Consider the following 19,855-nt stretch of genomic DNA (forward strand, 5'->3'; position numbering starts at 1 on the left):
TTCATGTGAGTTTCTGCATCTGAAGAGCGAGCGAGCTGAATGATTGAGAAAAACATCATGGCGAAACAATCAAGGAGTCAATTCAATTGGTTCGTGAGGTAGTTGTTCGTCTCCCGACGCATTGTGTTCTATTTGTAGGTACGTGCCTAGTAATTTCTACCCATGCTAGAACCGAGTAAGCAAAAAGAGGAAAAAAAAGATACGTCGTAGGAGAAGGTTGATATCATTTTTCATTGCAATAACCTGCGAAACAACCCAGTACAGAAATATCTAACCCACTCCTTTATCCAGCCATCAAGACACGAAGGAAACACGTCATAGCTTTCCCTAGTATCAAGCCTAGGAGACACACTCAGCATGTATCGCCTCGGAGAGGGAAGAGGCTATCACCCACCTTGACGGCATACTTGCGCTGCGGGAAGTGGATCTGCTTCTTGCGCTGCCGCTCGGTAATCCGCGAGGCCTCGTACGGGGTGAGTCGTCGGCGCATGGCGCGTGTCTTCTTGGGTCGCAGGTCCAGCGGGATGTACTTCTTGTTCTTGTAGAAGAGACGCAGCTGGGCGCGCTGGGTGACGTTGATGACGGTCAGGATGCGGGCGATCGACTTGCGAACCTCGCGGCTGGAGAAAAATCACCAGATCAGTCACTGTGTTCAGCGTAGGAACGAGGTTTTTGCTGTGGCGGGTGGGTTTCCGATTGTAGGCCAATATTCCCATTTCCCTTCAATCTTGACGTTTCCAACGCGCCCTCCAAACGTATACATCGGATCGTGCCCGCTTGTCAAAAATTTTCCGTTCAATTCCTCCCCTTCGGGCCAACGAATCGGAACCCTCCCCCCAAACTCGCACTCATCGGGATATTGAAAATCGATCAATCACGTACATTCGGTGAAGCTTCGAAGACGCCCCGCCAGCAATCTTCTGCACACGAAGCTGGCTCAACTCCGTCTTGAGCTCCTCAAGTTGCTTCGTGAGCTCGTCCTTGCTCTTGCCCCAGAGCTGCGCGGTCTTGACCTTTGTCGTCGACTAGATAACCCGGCAAAATGACAATCAGCATTCCTCCGTAATGACCGAATCGTGAAAATAGAATCAACGTACCATTTTGGCGGTCTTCGTGTCGTCGTCGGCAAGGACTCGTCAAGAGGATAATGACGGAGGATTGGAACAAGGTCAATTTTCTCAAAGGCGGGTTGTGGGACTAGGGTTTTTCGCGAGTTTCGGCGCTGCCAGTGCTGGTGCGGTGCGCTAGGCTGGATTTGGAAAAGACGAGTGTCAAGCCACACACTTTCAACTTCTCCAGTCACAGTCGCGTGGCTAAAATGAATTGTGGCTGATGCATTCAACAGTATCAGCCTCGATCCCAAGCAGGAGAGAATGCCAAGTTGGTTGAACTGTTTGATGATCTGTGTTTTGCCAGCCAGAAATGATGAATTGAAATGACGGTCATGATCACGCGCACTGTGTAATCCCTGTTATTATACGAATAATATCAAGGCCACCCTGTCGAAATGGCCACTTCCACTGGGACAGGATGGGCGCAGCTCCGACAGCAAGCTCGATCTCTCGAGACTCAGGTAGGACAGATGGCTATTCCTTTCCAAAGAAGATCAGAGCTAACTTGATGTATAGACCGAGTCTCTCTTCCACAGCTACTCGCAATATGCCTCCTTGACACAACCTCCCCCGACCCCTTCAGAAGATGAGTTACGGCTCAAGAACCAAATCGAGGAGCTTCTTCAGAAGGTACCGTTCTTGACTCTGCTGCAAGTTTAGACTTCCCTGATTAACCCCTTGCACCAGCGCGAGGCCCTCATCGGCCAACTAACAAGACTCCTCGACTCTGAAGCCACTCTCACATCCTCCGCCCTCAAACAAAACAACCTCTCCCGCCACCGCGAAGTCCTCTCCGACCACCGCCGTGAACTGCAGCGTCTCACCGCCGCAATTGCCGAGGCGCGCGATCGTGCAAACTTGCTCTCCAACGTCCGCTCGGATATCAATGCGTATCGGTCCGGCGCCAACACCGCCGCCCCAGAGGCAGAGTATATGCTCCAGGAGCGTGGGCATATCGAGAATAGCCACAACATGATGGACCGTGTGCTCGCTCAGGCGTACGCAGTTAACGAGAGTTTTGGACTGCAGCGGGAAACGCTGGCGAGTATCAATCGCCGGATTGTCGGCGCAGCGGCGTCCGTACCCGGGATCAATTCGTTAATTGGCAAGATCGGGTCGAAACGTCGGCGTGATGGGATCATCTTGGGCGTTTTTATTGGGTTTTGCTTTCTGATGTTGTTGTATTTTCGGTGATGATGATTGAGTGGTCAGTCATGCTTTATTCAGTCGGCGCGAGTTGGGCGTTATGGTTCTTCGGAAGCATGCTCTACATTCCCTGCCGTTCGCCATGCAGATGCTCTAATGTACATAAAATTTACAGGATCAATCAAGTCGACAGGAATCGTCCTGATAGCTCACCCAGAGCTCACCTCGTCACAACCCTAGGCTTCGCATCAGCGGGACGAGCCTCCGCTTCCAGCCGTGTCTGCTTTCGCTTCTCCTCGATCAATCGCTCGAGCCCATTGTTCAGCGACTCAATCTCGGACGGCTCGGCGTTCCCGCTCCCGGCCCATCGGATATGGCAGGCATCATCCAGCAGATAGACATAGCCCACCTTGCTATTCATCATGCCAATCGCTTCCCTCAGTCTCTCTGTGAACCCCCTCCGGACGAGAAAGTACTTATCATGCTGCTCCGGGGAAAGCGTCCGCCGCAACCGCCACATAAACATTTTGACCAGCCACGCCTTCATCGGATTCTCCTCGACGTTCACGCTGACCGTCTGCGCCACCGACCCGCTCCTGGCAAGAATCTCGTGAAGCCGCGGGTTATGTCTCTGGTGCAGAAACGTTGCAACCTGTTGCTCCGCCCAGAGGCTGGAGAACAAGCCCACAACAGAAACCCGGCCCGAGAGAATGCTGGTGGTGTTTTGCGGTTCTTTCGGGGACGCCAGGGTCGTGCCGTACAGGTTCGGGAAGTACAGCGCTTTATCTCGTTTGAAGAGGCGCGGATTCGAGAGGAAGGTCTTGCCTTGGTGGTATCGTAGGTTGGTCCATTCTCGGAAATATGGCTTGGCGACTTGTCGCGCTCTATTGAAGATCACCCATCAATCACTCCTATTCGTTCAGCGGGCGTATGTGTCAACGCACAGTTCTTTTCTTCGTTGTAAATGCTTCTCATAATTAACAAAATCGTCCCGTCGCTCTCTTAGTGTCCGCGTGTCGATGCCGGTGTTTTGACCTTCTCGTGGCGGATACTCGAGTCCGATGGGTCGGTCGAGAGGCAAAGGGGTGAAATCACCTCCTGCTTCTTCTCCTTCGCCTTCTTGCGTCGCGCTGGTTTTTGCCTGCGCATCTTGCTTCGCCGGCTCCGATGTTGTTTGTGAGTTTTGCTTAGAAGTTGCTCCGCTGCTGGCGAGCCGACGCGGAACCAGCAGGCCGCCAACTCCACGGAGTTGACAGCTCAGACAGCGTCCATCGCCGGCCAGCCGCAGTAATGACGATTCGAGAAGTGAGCGCTTCCACATACTGGGCGATTGACGCCTCGCGCGGGAGAATTGGCGTGTCAAGCTGCGGTCAATCCCGGTCGAGTGAGTTGTGCATCTCTGGCATCGCGACTTTGCGAGCAGTTGATGGGCAAGTTTTTGGTCTTGGCATTGCACATGAAGTGATTTGATTGGTCAAATTTTCCGAGATTGGCAACTTTGATAAGTTAGCAGTACTTGTAGTTAATTGATCTAGCTACCTACTGGAATAGGAAATAGTCGGTCTCTGCCCAGATCACGTGATCTGTCGTCTTTCGCGACCCATGGCTCGCGTGTCGCCTTGAGCCTGCAACGGGAAGAATAGAGTAGATCCCACAGTGAAAGCCAGCTTCACCGAGGTTGCTGCCTTCTGCCTATTCATTTCTTGAGGTTCTCTGTCATGGATGGCGATAAAAGGACGTTCTTCCGAGCACTGGATGCCTTAGACAAACTCATCCAGGATGACTCGGTAGACGACTTTCTCACCTTGGTGAAGACTGGTCAAAAGCAGAAATCTTTTTCTCTGCTCCCTAATCCCGTTGAGTCTGCAGCGACCAAATCCATAGTCTCTGCGGACGCGTCAAGAACGCAAAGAGATGAGGTCAACAAGGGCAAGCCTCCGCATCAACCCACTCGGAATGAAAAGGATGGAGCCCAAGACCAGCTCAAAATGAAGAGAAGATCTCACCAGCTGAGCGATAATGCAACGTCCGCAACTGGAAAAAGGAAGCGAATTGAACCGCTTCGTATGAAACCTGAAGCGCAGCAGATCTTCAAAGGTCTCACCTTCTTCTATATACCGAATAACGATGTGAACCCGACGCGAAGGCTGCGAATCCAGAGGGCGCGAGAATATGGAGCTGTCTGGGCGCAAACGTGGTCGGCAGAGGTAACGCATGTTATAGTGGACAAGAAAATCGCCTTTCAAAGCGTTCTGAAGATTCTCAATGTGGATTCTCTGCCGGTAGGATGAGTTCTGCTTCTCTAACGTTCGGTACAATGGCTGACAGAACTATACCAATGTGGTTGTGGTCAATGATGATTATCCAAGCGAGTGTCTTCACTTTGGACAACTCTTGGACGCCTCAAGGTTCCGTTTCCGTGTTGAGGGAGCTCCGACAGAGGACCGGCAAAACCCGCCGGGACAAGCCACAGGGGCTAGGTATTCTGTGGAGCCTTTGCCTTTGAAATCAGCTCGTCGTGAGCAGCGTACACCAACTCCGGACTTTGAAGACTCGGAAGTGCGAGACACGGAGTTTCTTGCCACAGAACCGGCAAACAGACGAGCACCTAGTCCGGAACCTAGTCGACATCGTAGTCGAGATCAATTAGACGAGATCGTGGAACGCGTCAAAGGAACTCGAGACTTGGTTGGCTTTGTCGCCTGTCCCTATCATGACACAAGCTAACAAGTGGATAGCCTTTCGATGCTAATGATCAGGACCCTGCAGATGATTGCTTCGACGATGGAGAGCAAGCATCTGCGGAAGCTACCTCGGTCACCGAGGTACCGCAATGGCAGCAGAAATTCTCGTGCATGCGAAAGCACGACGGTAAGGGTCATGCCACCAACCCCAACGCCAGAACCATCGAACTTCTTCAAGAAATGGCAAGCTATTATGAGCGAACGGCGGACCACTGGCGCACCATTAGCTACCGAAAAGCTATCTCTGCCCTCCGCCAGCAGACGACGCACATCAAAACTAAAGCCCAAGCCCTTGCGATCCAGGGCATTGGAGAGCGATTAGCTGATAAGATTGAGGAAATCGTCACTACCGGTCGCTTGCAGCGCTTGGAGAACACGAGCCTCACGCCTGAGGATCGGGCCTTGCAGTTGTTCCTTAGTGTATATGGAGTTGGGATTGCCCAGGCATCTCGGTGGGTTGCGCGGGGATTATATACATTGGAAGACTTGAAGACCAAAGCAGATCTTACCCGTAATCAGCGTATCGGAGTTGAGCGGTATGACGACTTCCGACAACGAATACCGCGCGAGGAAGTGGCCGCGCATGAGGAGATAGTCAGACAGGCCGTGCAGGAGGGAGACCCAGATATGCAGACTATAATCGCCGGGTCCTATCGACGTGGTGCGCCTACTTCTGGGGACATTGATGTGATAATCACCAAGCCTGGTGCGACTGTCGAGACTATTCGAAGCCTTGTCATGGAGACCGTGGTCCCGAAACTCGTCCGGCAAGGCTTCATCAAGGCGAGTCTTGCCACGAGCTCTCGAAACGAAGGGTCAAAGTGGCACGGTGCCTCTGCCCTCCCAGACCGGGATGTCTGGCGGCGTATCGACCTTCTCTTTGTTCCAGGCGACGAGATCGGTGCCGCTCTGCTCTACTTCACCGGGAATGATATCTTCAACCGCAGCATTCGGCTACTGGCCAGCAAGAAGGGAATGTGTTTGAATCAGCACGGTCTCTACAAGAATGTGCTTCGAGGAGCCCAAAGGGTCAAAGCAAATCAAGGATGTTTGGTCGAAGGGCGAGACGAGCGGCGGATATTTGAGATTTTGGGTGTTCCCTGGCGGCCGCCCGAGCATCGAAACTGCTAATACAAGAGAGTAGTCGAATCGAAATTCCTGATCCTTGAAGGTACTTTTTACTCGTACCTTTCGCTTTCCTGCGGAGCTCCTGTAATCTTGTCCAGAGGTAGGACTCCTTCCCTATTCGTCGAGGGGGTACTATTGTCACGTGAATGTAGCCACGTGATTCACGTGCAAAGGCGGTGGGCGTGGGCATCACCGCCCAGCAATGCGGTGAAGAGCCCCAGCGGCGCCGGACCAGTCAACCCGCGAATTTTCTTCAGACCGCCCGCTGTGTCCATCATTATTGCCGCCTCTTTTGCGCTGCCCTAGAGTTGTGCAGCTGCTGCTTCACCGCCCATACTTCTGTCTTCGTTATCGCATTCTCTGAACGGGGATTGTCTCTTTGCGCGCGGTGGTGATCCTCCCTGCATTTGTGTGGGAGGTGCGTTGCTGTGAGATCATCATCGCGTCGATCTACGGCCGTCGATTTTGCCGTGTTTACGTGCGCTGCGACATCGACCAAGGTAAAAGTTCCGTGGCGGTGCTTTCCACTGTGCCTGTTACTCGCAGCGCAGTTATTGAGTATTGGCGATTGAGTGCAAGTGGTCTGGAGACTGGGTGTTTGAGATTGGGGTGCGCCCACCATGGGTCGCAAGCCAAACCAGTTGATCCTCGAGTACTTTCATCGAGGCCCCAAACTGGAGGACGCCAGCAACCGCTACCAGCACACGTGCAAACTGTGCGGAGAGAAGTTCCCCAAGGGTCGCATTGATAGTCTAACCAATCACTTGGTGAAGAAATGCAATGCCATCGGAGTAGCGGAGCGGCAACGCGTGCTGATGCGCCTCCATGACATGCCCGATCTCTCTGAGGGGGACCTTGCCAAAGTAGCCGCCATGGCCAGCGCCACCCCCGGCGGCAAGAAGAAGGCCGATGCGCCGTACTCGACTCGTCCTTTTGACGGCCTTAACGTTCTTGCCGAGGCCTCGAGGCAAGTAGGTGCCTCGGATCAGCCCCAACGGCCCGGCTTCACACAGGCCGTAACGGTGGGAGGAAAAACGGTGATGATCGATCCCGCGTTGGAAACGGAGGCGTTTCAGACGCAGATGAATGAGACAGGAGAGGAGAACCTTTTGACTACTACAGGTTAGTCTCTTTTATCCTGATCTATAATGATTACGAACACACATTTATAACTCTCTATTTAGTAACTACCGCATCGACGAGTGAAGCTGCGACGGCCGTGTCTCCTGCCCATGCTCTCCAAACCGACTCGCTGTCGAATGACGCCAACGCCTCGAATGCGGCCCAAAACTCGTCGCAGTTGTCAATGATCGCAGCTTCCGCCAGCGAGATGGTTCCCCAAACCACGGCAATCGACGGTGAGGAAAACACTCTGCCGGACGCGTCGTCGCGGTCAGATGGGATGTGGCAAAACAACACACAGTTGTCGAGTTCCGAACAACTGCTGTTCGAGACTCTGCAAGAGCATACGTCCGGGCTGGGCTCTGCACAACGTGCTGCTTCCTTCCCGCGTCCAATCGCAATGAACCCACTGGCACAAACGAAGGGGTTTGTGAACGACTTCGGTGACTCGGTTAAGCCCACAAAGCCCAAGGTCCGTGGCCGGTTCGATCCCATCCGGAGACGGGAAGTTCAGGACGTGCGGAAGAAGGGAGCCTGCCTTCGCTGCCGGATGCTGAAGAAACCGGTAGGTAGTTCGTAACCTTTTGTCTTGGGACGAAGCTTACATTCTGCAGTGCTCTGAAGGGACTCCCTGCACCACTTGTGCCAGTGTAGAAAGCGCACGACTGTGGAAGTTTCCGTGCATCCGCACTCGGCTCATTGATGAGTTTGATCTTTGGATGGCCGGTACGTGGCTGCTCAATAGGTTGCTCCGCGATGCCGCGGACTGATGCTAACAGGGAGGGGGACACAGGTCTATATGCGACTCTGGTGTTCCACGACGTGAATGCTCTCAAGAACCAGTACACATTCGAAGCCTATAACGGCAGAGTAGAGGCTTCGATCGTGGATGAGAGCGATTGTCTCGTCGCCTTCAGCGCGCAAATTGGCCACAAGTCCGCTACCATGGCAGCGATCGATCCACAGCTGCAAGCATTGGTGAAAGTTGAAGATCTGCAACATTCCCAGGAATTGTTCATCCTCAACACGGACGCAGATGACATACCTGGTCGAATGGATACATACATGCGGAGAATAGCCAAGCTCTTATTTGCCCAAGAGGCATCCCCGTTCATGAAGGCCACCTTGGGGTTGGCATCGGAGCTCTGCGAGGGCCTCCTCGATCAGAGGGTGAGTCTTCCGAGTTTTTCGTTTCCTGTTGCTGAGTGCACCAAGCTGACAAGGCTGTAGGATGTGCTGCTTGAGTCGGTCCTGCAGCTGTGGACCGCCTCGCACATTCTCGCTGATTTGGACTCTCAGTGGAAGGTATTCACCAATGCCACGATGCATCCGCCAATGGGGCCGTCCAACTCGGTGGTGCCGTCCAGCGATGAGGGCCGCGGGCGTGTGGACAACAACAGCGAGTCGTATCCGATTTTGGTCGGCCAGCTGCGTGCAGCCGTAGAGAAGCGCGCCGGGATCCTTGCGAAGTCGGTCATGAGCGAGATGGAACGACGGCTTCTCATGCGGAACCGGGAGGGCTGGTTCCGGACGTATCTGGCTGCGGTTATCCTGCTCAACGCTGTGGAGAGGACCAGCTGGCTATTCAAATCGTGGGACAATGAAAGTCTCACGGCAAGGGTAAGTAGATTGAATAGCATTGGTGAGGGCAAATCTAACGGGCCATAGTGGCCTCTCGATAAGCGTCCCGCAGACTACGCCTCCGAGGCGGAGCGGTTCACGGAAATTCTACACATGATCCTGCGCATGCGCAACGTTGTGCCCAAGACGGTGGTACAGCCTGAGACGGGGATCATCCGAGCAGCTGATGGGAGCCATCCGGATGCAGTCCGGTTCTTCGACATGGTGCAGGTGACTCGTAAGTACCCCACGCCCCGTGCAATCAAAGATTATGAGTGCTAACAGCACCGCAGCATTGTTCTTGGAGCAGCGACGGAGCGCAGAATTTGATCAGCATGACTCGAGGTCGCTAGATCTGAAGTATACGTCGCGGATCCTGCAATTTACACAGCATCTTTCAGCTGGAGACAAGTCCGAACACTTCTCGACTCTTGGAACACAACCCTCACTCGAACAGCATCGAGAAAGATTGCAAAACTACTCTGGATTGCCTTAAACATCTTAAACTTTGGCGGATGTTCGACAATCGATTGTCTTATTACCATTCTCTCGTTTTTGAGTTTTTTTTGGGGGGGGGGGGGGTGGTTTGCTTGTGCTAATATACATTGGGGGAATCGTCTCGTCCGTTATTTTGGTTGGTGCGGATGGCAATAAAATACTATGAGCCACGGCGTTTTGCGAAGGATTGGCGTCTTTGACCTTTATATATCGGTTCGTGTATTTCTACAAGGGGATCCGATTGTAATATGAGTTGTCAGACTGGGATGTGCATAATTTTAGATCAAGTTGTTGAGCTCAAAGGATGAACGTTGATCTGCTGTAGGCTCGGTACTATGAGACTGCCCTTTTGACCACCACGCGCCTACGAAGTTCTTGCGAGTAGGTACATAGGTAGGTACCTACTTGATACTTACCAAGTTCTAGAGGTCATGCGAGCTTCCAGAGGGATGAAAGCTCGACAGAGACCACTGGATGTAGTCCTAGCGAGCGACGGCATCTTTACTCGTACTGCCCGTATAGTTATAGGCACTCGAAGGGCGTTCCAAACATCCCGTGTTGTTTCTTGCCGTGACAAAACTCGCGTACATGCGACGACGACGACGGCATCTCGCACGAGTTGTCGCCAGCTCAAACTCATTGCTGAACGGATTTGCAGAACGAATGAAGCCTCTGTGTTCAAAGAATAGTATGTACCTAGCGAGAGCACAATCTGCAGCCAGCCCGCCGCCAGTCTAAGTAGCGACTGCCGAATGATGATGATGTTAACCGTCCAAGCCCTTGACCACCACAACTCTCTGTTGTGAATCTGCGACCGATATTCAGCTCAAACTACTCCGTACAACACCATTACGTGAGCTCCTCAACGAGGTGAAAAGCAAGGAGAGAGAGATTTAACGCCACGGGGACTACCCGAGTTTCCCCGAAGTAGCCCCTGAACCTCCCGAGAGGTATAACCTAGGTGGCGAGCCAAGCCTCCATGTCCTGTATCTGCCTGGCCCGCGTGACCGCTTATATCAGCTAACCTAACCTAAATTAGGCGAGCTCAGGATTTTCAGCTCGCACAGTCTTTCCGTGCTTCTTTTCTTCTTTCCCTTCTAATACTCCATACTCCGTAACGCGTACTCGATGTCCTAGTCGTAAAGCTGTCTACGGTAAATGTGACGAGTAGTCATCTCGCTACCTATATCGAGCCCCTGTCAGGTCGAACTGGATCGACTTGGACCAGACGTTTCTCCAGAGCGTAAGGGGATATCCCCCAAAGAGACAGACTGTCCCCCCCACCATGTCCCTGAGTTCATCCCTCCAGGACTTGCTGGCTAGTTCAACGCCCTTCCGGATCCCTTGGTTCCGTTGGCTCGGATAGATGAACATGCAGCTGGCGAAGGAAATATTTCAGGTTCAGCCGATGGAGATTACCGAGCGGCCGTACCTGGAGAAACCCGCGGGCTGCTCCTATGCGTGGAGCATGCGAGAGAGATCCTCGCGTATCTGTCCCAGGTCCTCAGCCATGCGCGTCATAGCCGTAGAGTCGGAGAGGCCATTCTTGCGAGCATCCTGATCCATGAGCTCGCAGCAACGATCCTCGATTGTCTTCCTCACATGTATACAGCTCTGTAACCAATCGCGAGCGCAGCAGGGTGAGTATAAGGCCGTCCGGTGACTCCAGCGCCGAGTAATCGGATTTCACGGCGATGTTGTCTTTTTCTTCATCGATCGCCGTGATCGGACGAGTGACTCCAGCGCCGCTTAATCGAATTTCGCGGCGATGATGTCTTTTTCTTCATCGATCGCCGCGATTGGACTGAGGCAAAACGCGCTCCCGGGCTGTGATTGGAGCAAGACCGCCGGTGCACGCCATTGGCACTGGATTGCTATTGTCATACGATCGATGGATGGCACCAATTGTACGGAGTGCATGGACCATCAGTGACAATCGCTGTTGGGCAAGTCACACCGAAAAGCCCGTACACCGTCCGGATCTGCCTGAAGAGTCATTCGTAGTCGCCGTCTCCTTCCCTCGATATAAAATGTCTCGTTTCTCGACTTTCCGCTGACGACGTTCACCAGAGTAAGATTGAAACCTCCCCTCTTGCGAGTGCCATCAACAATCAGCAATTCCGGGAATCGGCGGGAGGAATTCAAGCGAGTCTCGGTGAAAGAATGCAACCCACGTGAGCTTATCGTCGGCATTGCGTTCGTCGAGCATCAGAAACTCTCGGGTTAGGTCCATGTAGGTAGAGTTGACAGCTATTCTTTCGCCATACTCGTAGTCCCGTATCAAGCGATGCATAATCTCGACATCTTTGAGCGTTATTGAAAGGGAATTGTCCTGCTGCATCAATTTCTTTAGAGTCACGAGCAGTCAACCCTTCGATCATGTGCGCTGATGTCCTTGAACGTAGTCATTTGGTCGTCGCGTCGGATTGAACGAGAAGCGAGCTCAGACGTCGACAGCTCATGGTTGTGATAGAGGTTGATGCAGTCGACATGCCACCCGTCCGCCTTGCGAGCGATACGCTGAAAGGAGCAGCGAGTATTTCCCTTGCGATGATCGCAGGCCATAGATCACATGCCGTTTGTCCGTTTTTTTTTTTTTTTTTCAGGGTCGCATTTTTTGCGACGACATCCCCCAACTCACCACTGTTATTACCTACTACTATTCTTCATGACTCCTGTACGAGTAGATTTCTATACCCCGGGCTGATAGACTTGCATCAATTGCAATTGTGTTCATTCACAGACAACTGAACAGTTGAGCCGTTCTTGTCCATCGGTATTTTGGCTCATCATCAGTATGGAGTACTTACATACCTCCATCAAACTCAATTCGATGGTGTGACTCCCAAGAACGTGCAAGCCAAGCCCAAACCAGGGGCAGCATACCAGATAGGGAGAAGCCCCGTTACAACCCCTGGAATTAGGGGATCTTCCCTCCCCTAACCTTAACGGCTTTCGGTTCCCATAAACACCCCCCAAACCACCCTGGTCTGGTGTCCTCTCTCTCCACCACCCCCCTTTCACCTCAACTTTCTCTATTCTTCTTCACGATTAATTAGATCAGATCTACGATCCGATCGTCCATTCTTTCTGCTCATTCCTTCCATCGATCAGGGATCGATTGGGCCCAACCATCACGTCCACCTACGTCGCTCGTTTACTCGATTACACGCGTTCTCGACGACGATCTTTTTATAACCCCACGAGCGACCCAAGATTTATATATATATATAAGAACTCCGGGATGATCATATCTCGGATTTCTTCGTCGCCGTGTACCAACATTTTGCCCAGGAGAAATTTGGCGTAGCGGCTCTCTGCCAGATTTCTGTACTTTCCCTGGAGTTCATGTGCGATCTGTTTCCGCTGTTCGTTGGTGGCATACTTCAACGCCGTCTGAATTGTTCGAACAGCATCGTGCTTGAAGACAAAGTCGCTGATCCGACCGGTGACGATTTCGTAGAGTTCCTGCACCAACTGTTTGCGTTCCTCCCGCGGAACTTTTGTTTTCCGGCGCAGTCGTTCCCATATTTGCTTTGCTCGAGCAATGAGATCTGCATTTGGCTTTGCCGCTTTGCGTTCCTGCGTGATCGCCTTTTGTTTTGCATGAATTTCTCGAGATGAGGGTTCTAGAAGAGAAGCGCGTCCGTCAGCTGCCGTCTACAATGAGAGTGAAGCAGAGTAACTGACTCTTCTCTTTCTTGATAACTCCATTGGACTTGGCAGAGTGCTTTTTTCCATCCGCCGTGTCGTCTGACTTCTCCCCCTCCCTTTCACTGTCGCTCTGCTCGACGCTCTCGTCGGCACTCTCTTCCTCAATTTCGTCGCTGTCCTCTCTGCTACTGTCCTCCACGGACATATCATCTGCGGTCGTAAAGGTCCCCATGTCAATGACGATGTCCAGGTCGAAATCCTCTTCTTGAATGATCGAGTCGTCGCCCTTACCTTGTTGACGCTTCTTTAATGACTTGAGTGCCTTGCGCGCCTCATCATCTTTTCTCTTCTTGTTCATCAACCGTGCCTTCTTTGCATTTCCTCCGTTCTGAAATGACGGCTTGTAGGCTTGTAGGATGGAACACAGCTCGTGAGTTCGTCTACATCAGACCGAAGACGAAAATCGATAGAATATTAGTGTATTAGACATCAGCAATGAGCACGAGAACGCTAACAACGATTAGAATACATTACATATACTCATACAGTTCCGGAATCCATAGGAGTTCGAACCATGGTGTTGTGGTTGATTTTGTAAAAGTGGTGGTTTTGACGCGTCTGACAAACTCGCGTCTACACTAGCACGATTATTCAAACTTTTTACTAAGAACATAGTTCTCAGTCCCGCGAATTACGGTGAAACAGGAATTCCCAGTTTCCGGTGTCGAGGCTCTACTCGGTCTGGAAAAGTGGTACGACAATACCTTGAATGATTCTCCGGAACAGTTGAATGTTGCCGGATCGTAAAGGTATTCGTGGTTTGAAATGATCTGACTCGTTCGCCGCTGGACCGAATGGAAGAGGTTGGCTGACTCCCGATACTACTCTCCTGTCGTCGAAAAGAGCGAGTCGATTCAAAGGTGTTCGGCGACCCGAGACCGTCTCGATTTACGAGCGAAGATGTTAACTCGTACCTAGGTATACGTCAGACGGAGGGCATGTACAAAATCTGGCGAGAATGGCTAGCTACCCCTAGATACTGAGTACATTCCTGCTACTCATATGGGTGTTGAGATTTTCGTAGGAAGTATGCCTAGGAGTCAGCAACCACCCCTAGCATCGTAGATCTTGAATCACTGTCATGGTCGGTCTGGTAACAACGGCTGTTGATGGTCGCCTTGCACAGGTAGTAGGTGGTTGGTCCCAGGAACAAGGTCTGATCCTTCTGCTGGCACGAGTTTGCGCCGAAATCCCGCAAATGGTCATCACAATCTGCACTCAACGAACATTTTACACTGAAAGAGAATCAAGCTGGAGCCGAACCTGCGCGCTCATCAATCGTAGGTAGTATTACACATTAAATCATGGTAATCAACTCCGTCCCGAAACAACAAGCTCCCGCGCCTGTTCCAGAACAACAGCATAGAACCGCCCATCTTCCAATGGATCGTGATATTGCTTGGCCGAGACCACCGCCCTGAGACGGTCAGCATTACGTTTTCTCTTCCTTCTCTCTCTTCCACATGAATGTCCAAATCAAGGGTAGTACTAGGTCAGGACAACACGAACCAATTCTTATACCGCGGCTGATTGAAGATATCGGTAAACGCCCTGATCACTCTCAACGGCAATGCAGAGATCCAATCCTCCTTTTCCGAAGCCGAAGTCGAGACAGACGAGGAGATTGGTAACCCGGCGGTATTGACGGGGACCAAGTTTGCTACTTCCGCATGGTGACCTGTTGTTGTTGCTGGTGCGGTTGTGGTTGTGGACGCTGTTGTTGTTGGGGTTGTGGTTGTAGGACCAGGCACCTCGCGGAAAATGAGCAGTCGACGAAGAGGTGGAACAGCTGTTGTGGTTGTTTGAACCGGGGTGGCGGTCGTTGCTGCTCCTCCGGGAGTTGCTGGAGGTGGTGACGTGAATGGATGTTGCTGAGATTGGGTGAGGGAGGGGGATTGGAGAGCGGAAGGATTCATTTTGTCTCTGATCTTTCTCTGTTTTAATAGATACTATTTTGCTCACCTTTCCCACAATTGAGGGATGGTGGTCGATGAAGGTTGAGAATGAGGATACTGGAGGTTATGACTGACGCGGTACTTCAATGGCCGTGTCGTGACCCGTGACGCAGGGTGTTTTTGTAAACCAACTTCCTTTTCAGGCTAGCGTGGATATGCATGCGACGAAGTCCCTTGTCCGATTAGGTAAGCTAGGCTATGACGAACGAGTATGTATTTTCTGTTCCAGCAGTACTCCGTAGACATCCATCACCTTACTAGTTTGTTAAGCCATTCTTCAGAACCAAATTGAAGCCTTGCACAGGCAAACTTCATGCCTCTCATGGTCTCCCATGTGGACAGGTCATTCAAGAGAGGTTACTCTACTGAATCAGTCTTCATTGTAACCTTGAGCATGTCGTGTCTGGAGAGAAGGCGGCCACTTCGAGCGCGTCTTCCATGCCGCCGGCATTCAATGGGCACGGGATCAGCCACCAGACAGCGGTGGTCTATTGGCACCGCGTGATGAATAGTATCCAGAATATTCAGATTCCAGTGAGAATCGAAGTTCGTTGGATGGAGAGTTTCAGCAGAGAGTACTAACACCTCTTGAGTAACGTGTCCACATGGGAGACCATGCGAGGCATGAAGTTTACCTATGCAAGGCTTCAAATTGGTTCTGTGATCGATACTCAGTCGCGTCTCTTCCTCCGCCACGAGACTACTAGGCGTGGTTTCAAATATGATCGTTGCGCACTCTATGAACAATGGGTTAGCAAACTCATGGAGGTGACGGATGTCTCCTGCCCTCTTACATGATAGTACTGCATATAGGTACTACTTTCCCGTTAATTCAATCTACCCATAGCAAGATAGAAGTAAAAGAAGCCTGGAATCTGGCAGGGTTATGTATCGCTGCCTATAGACCTGTCGAGTGTTCCGTTTTTTGCAGGACAAAGCTACGGGATTCTATGTCCCAGACTCCCAGGTCACGGCGGTCCAGGTCGGTTGGGGCCAGTTTTTGATCAGTTCAGCGAACCCTATTTGCTGGTTTGTTGGCAGTCTCGGTGTCATACAGGGCATTGAGGATACAGTCCAAGTAGACCAGTACCTGCAGGTCAGGTAACAGATAGGTCGCGTCCGGTAGATGACTAGTACATGCGACCATAGGGTGTGGAAAACAGGGCTTCCCGTCCGCTCAGCCGTACTTAAGCCACACGCCGGCTGGTTAGTAGTTGGGTGGGTGACCACCAGCGAATCCCAGCTGTTGCATGTTTTTATTTTTCGGTACCAAGATCGCGAGCTTTTTGTTTTTTTTTTTTTTTTTTTTATATCTATTATTCGGTGACGATTCACTATCGGGTCGATTTGATGTATTTTTCCTGACTATTGAGTAGTCTGGAAATCTGAGCCTGGCAATTGACCAAGGCAAACGCTTGTAGGCTTGTAGGATGGAACACAGCTCGTGAGTTCGTCTACATCAGACCGAAGACGAAAATCGATAGAATATTAGTGTATTAGACATCAGCAATGAGCACGAGAACGCTAACAACGATTAGAATACATTACATATACTCATACAGTTCCGGAATCCATAAAAATCAACTCAGCCCTACGAGTCCAACTCCCCATCGAGAACTCGGCGCGCCGCATCCAGCCTGCGCCGCAAAGTCCGGACCTCCTTCGGATCGCTCTCGATTCCAGGACTCGTCAGCTCCTGCAGCCGCGCACACACATTGCCGAGGGACTGGAACACCAGCTCCAGCACGCGCGCATCATCGTTCAGCAGGCCCGACGATGGCCGCGACGACGAGCTGCTTGGCGTCACCGAGGGGACGAAGCTCGACATCATCAGGTTGACGGGTGTCAGCGGCTCCGTCGAGCTTGGGCGTCCGTTGCTCTTGATGCTGCCCCATGATTTCTCTTTGATGGTGCGTGAGGAGGTGGTGGTGGCCCGACTCTCCACCGACTGGCGACGCGTATGGCCCGTTGCCCACCCCAGCGCCTGGTCAAACTCTTCCACGACGTTCTCCGCATCTGACACGTAGGCGTGCTCCGTCGCCGTGGCAAACGTTGCAGCTGTTGAGATGGAGTCGCGGCTTGATGACCGGAGATGGCTGTGGCGGCTTGGCCCTGACGGCGATGACCGCGTCGGGCGGGTCGTTTCGGTCGACTCTGCCGAGCTCGAACTGCTGCTGCGCAATCGACCACCCGTGTAGCTACCCAGTGCGCTGTGGAGGTAGAAGTTCTCATAGTCGAATGCGTCCTCGCGCTCCTCGTGCGGTGTTGCTTCCGGCGCCATCGTCGGGAAGTCTTCAAACTCTTCATCCTCGTCGTCGTCCAGCGGTTCGTTCAGGATCTCGTTCAATGCATCCCGGTCAATGGGTGAGTCGTCATCGAATTGCTCGGCGTCCTCGTATTGGCTTTCAGCGACGGACTTTGTGTCGTCCGCGTCGCCATGGTCGTTGGTATCGCTCTTGTCCTCTTCGACATGTTGTTCTTGAGCGGGCTCCGTGGTGTCATCTGCGGTGCTGTGGTCGGAATTGGACTCCCCACCATGGTTGGCACTTTTCTCTGACACATGATTTGAAACACGTTCTGTGGCAGTGTTCGGAGAGTGTTCATGCGGTTCATGCGGAGTCCCATCTCGGGAGGGGGCGTTGCTCTCATGCGATTCATGCAATTCATGCTCTCGGTTCGATGATTTTGGACTCCACTCCTGGCCCAGATTGGAGCTGGAATCGCTGCCGCTCGTCCGGTACTCCATCGAACTGGTATACCACCCCTTTGCGGAGGAAAAGGGACTAGGGGTCCGCAAACTCTGCAGACTCCGCCGGCGGAGATTCTCCTCCTGAGTTCTTTGTTTCAGCATCGAGATCTTGTTCTTGAGCCCCTCGGCCTGGTCTTTCAACTCGCGCACTTGCAGCTGTGAATGCGCACGCGATGGCGGCCGTTCGGACGGATACACCGAATTGAACTCCTCCAGATTGGAAACCCGTGTACCGGCGCCACTCTTCGGCGAAAGCGCGGGCTTTGAGTATGGTCCGAGCTTCGACGCGCGGGGTGGGTCAGACGGAGACATGGTTTCCTCACGGTCGTACCGGACGCCGTTCGGAGAGCCCAGCGCACTCCTGGAGCGCGACTGCTGCGCCGGTTGGTCTGGACTGGAATCGAGGGGCAGATTGGTATCGCTTTGCACCCGGGAGTGGTAGATGCTGTCCTGAGACGCGCCGTACACCACACGCGGGCGCGAGCTGGAGTTTCGACGATCCGTCCCAGCAATCGATCGATACAGCAACCCTGCAGGCTGTTGATTTCGGGACGGAAGCAGAGACCCGCTAGACGACGAAGACAGCAAGGACGACGGCGACGGTGTCAGCCGGATTGACGACCGCGCTCGATTCAGATTTCCTTCCATCAACTAAGTCTCGGTCAGCACGGCACCCGCAAGCGAAGACAAGAAAGTCTTACGCTCAATCGCTTTTTCGCATTCTCGAGAATTCTTTCCGCTTCGCTGCTCAAGATCGCCGTGGAGTTTTCCTCAGGATGGGTCGGTCCTGCCCCCAGCGTGGTCGCCGCCGAGGGTCTGGAAGCCTCGACGCTACCCTGGCTTACCACGCTGTCGCGTCTGCTATCGTCGTCCTCCATGTCATCATCCCCCGTTCTCCGGTTCCATCTCCGCTGATTACTGGTGGCACTGATTGTCGAGCTCGACCTGCTGCTTGCGCGCGAATGCTGTGACTCGTCGCGCGACTCCGAGCCCAGTCCTTCTTGCGTTGGCAAGATGCCGCTCTCGGCGGGCGAGGTGGACAGCTGGCTTTCCTCCTCACCAATGTCCGACAACGGACGGCTCCGCGGATGGCCGTCGTACGACCACTTGGCATGCGACGGTGGTGGCGGTCGAGCGGGCATGGCCATCGCGACGCCGATCTGGCTGTGATCCGGCTGCTCCTCGCCGTAGCTCAGCAGGCGCGAGTAGTTCGACAGCGCGGGCGCGTTGTTGAAGGCGTGGTTTCTGATGACGGCGGACTGGAGCGGAAAAGGGGGCGACGGGGTGGACGTCTCACGCTCCTCGTCGTAGGGCAGAATCATGTCGGGATTGGTCAGGGTGGGAGACGGGGGCACATCGTTGATCGAAGCGGAGTCGCTCTGCGTTTGCGCATTGCTGTGATGCAGTTGGCTCGCGCCGCCGCCGCTGCTGCTCCCACCACCGTCAAACGTCGCAGCAGCAGTGGCGCCATGACGGTTGAAACCGTTGGGAATCCAGGCGGAGGTATTTCCTGGATGCGCCATGGCCATTGCGTGCGCGCGCGTCGGTGTGTGGTTGTTATTTGTTCTGTGCGCTGTTGTCGGGAGTCGCAATTGGTGGGTCGGTCGGTCGGGAGGCACTGAGAACAGGGCTGGAGATGCTGTAGGATTCAGGAGGGGGAGTTTCGTAATGTGTCCGTGCAGTCTCTCAGGATGAACAAACGAACGTTCAATCGTGCTGAAAGAAATTCTCCTGACTATGCCATAACTAATCGTCTAATCCTGACGGGAGGTTAATGCCCTGAAGCCGGCCAGGGATGGACCAAAACACGGGCTCTTTGGACGCGCCGAGGGCGATAAGGCGGCAGCGGACTGCCCGACGGCCCAGCACAAGGACAACGGCAAACAAGGACGGGCGCTGGACAGGGTGATTTGGCTGCAATTCTGGTGCCACAACTTCACAAGATGAGACTCACTTATTTTTTTTTTTTTTTTTTTTTCATTCTGGGGATTCAAGAATTCCTGCATGAAACTTGAAGTTTTTGGGTTGCCCCAAACTCCACACTTAGCGAGACCCTTTTTTTTCTCG

At 52.9% G+C, this 19,855-nt stretch overlaps 7 protein-coding genes across 7 annotated transcripts; 3 read left to right on the plus strand and 4 right to left on the minus strand.

Moving 5' to 3' along the window:
- Positions 1 to 333: 333 nt before the first annotated feature.
- On the minus strand, positions 334 to 1,100 carry VTN31DRAFT_6264 (60S ribosomal protein uL29; the record flags this gene model as incomplete). Its single annotated transcript, XM_069406855.1, has 4 exons — positions 334 to 339; positions 395 to 620; positions 883 to 1,025; positions 1,098 to 1,100. 4 exons carry the CDS (start codon positions 1,098 to 1,100, stop codon positions 334 to 336), a joined length of 378 nt encoding a protein of 125 aa, XP_069259346.1.
- A 407-nt stretch (positions 1,101 to 1,507) lies between these two features.
- Positions 1,508 to 2,306, plus strand: VTN31DRAFT_6265 (uncharacterized protein; the record flags this gene model as incomplete). The annotated part of the gene is made up of 3 exons (XM_069406856.1): positions 1,508 to 1,573; positions 1,629 to 1,742; positions 1,800 to 2,306. The coding sequence occupies 3 exons, from the start codon at positions 1,508 to 1,510 to the stop codon at positions 2,304 to 2,306; spliced, it is 687 nt and encodes a 228-aa protein (XP_069259347.1).
- A 172-nt stretch (positions 2,307 to 2,478) lies between these two features.
- On the minus strand, positions 2,479 to 3,579 carry VTN31DRAFT_6266 (uncharacterized protein; the record flags this gene model as incomplete). Its single annotated transcript, XM_069406857.1, has 2 exons — positions 2,479 to 3,142; positions 3,203 to 3,579. The coding sequence occupies 2 exons, from the start codon at positions 3,577 to 3,579 to the stop codon at positions 2,479 to 2,481; spliced, it is 1,041 nt and encodes a 346-aa protein (XP_069259348.1).
- A 1,603-nt stretch (positions 3,580 to 5,182) lies between these two features.
- Positions 5,183 to 6,133, plus strand: VTN31DRAFT_6267 (uncharacterized protein; the record flags this gene model as incomplete). Its single annotated transcript, XM_069406858.1, has 1 exon — positions 5,183 to 6,133. One exon carries the CDS (start codon positions 5,183 to 5,185, stop codon positions 6,131 to 6,133), a length of 951 nt encoding a protein of 316 aa, XP_069259349.1.
- A 617-nt stretch (positions 6,134 to 6,750) lies between these two features.
- On the plus strand, positions 6,751 to 9,368 carry VTN31DRAFT_6268 (uncharacterized protein; the record flags this gene model as incomplete). The annotated part of the gene is made up of 7 exons (XM_069406859.1): positions 6,751 to 7,252; positions 7,315 to 7,817; positions 7,867 to 7,978; positions 8,046 to 8,422; positions 8,483 to 8,872; positions 8,921 to 9,110; positions 9,166 to 9,368. 7 exons carry the CDS (start codon positions 6,751 to 6,753, stop codon positions 9,366 to 9,368), a joined length of 2,277 nt encoding a protein of 758 aa, XP_069259350.1.
- Positions 9,369 to 14,395: 5,027 nt separating this feature from the next.
- VTN31DRAFT_6269 (uncharacterized protein) lies at positions 14,396 to 15,000 on the minus strand (the record flags this gene model as incomplete). The annotated part of the gene is made up of 2 exons (XM_069406860.1): positions 14,396 to 14,501; positions 14,594 to 15,000. The coding sequence occupies 2 exons, from the start codon at positions 14,998 to 15,000 to the stop codon at positions 14,396 to 14,398; spliced, it is 513 nt and encodes a 170-aa protein (XP_069259351.1).
- A 1,630-nt stretch (positions 15,001 to 16,630) lies between these two features.
- On the minus strand, positions 16,631 to 19,317 carry VTN31DRAFT_6270 (uncharacterized protein; the record flags this gene model as incomplete). The annotated part of the gene is made up of 2 exons (XM_069406862.1): positions 16,631 to 18,439; positions 18,490 to 19,317. 2 exons carry the CDS (start codon positions 19,315 to 19,317, stop codon positions 16,631 to 16,633), a joined length of 2,637 nt encoding a protein of 878 aa, XP_069259352.1.
- Between the last annotated feature and the right edge of the window lie 538 nt (positions 19,318 to 19,855).

The sequence above is a fragment of the Thermomyces dupontii genome, assembly GCF_041956625.1.
Source record: "Thermomyces dupontii strain NRRL 2155 unplaced genomic scaffold VTN31scaffold_6, whole genome shotgun sequence".
NCBI classification, from domain to species: domain Eukaryota; kingdom Fungi; phylum Ascomycota; class Eurotiomycetes; order Eurotiales; family Trichocomaceae; genus Thermomyces; species Thermomyces dupontii.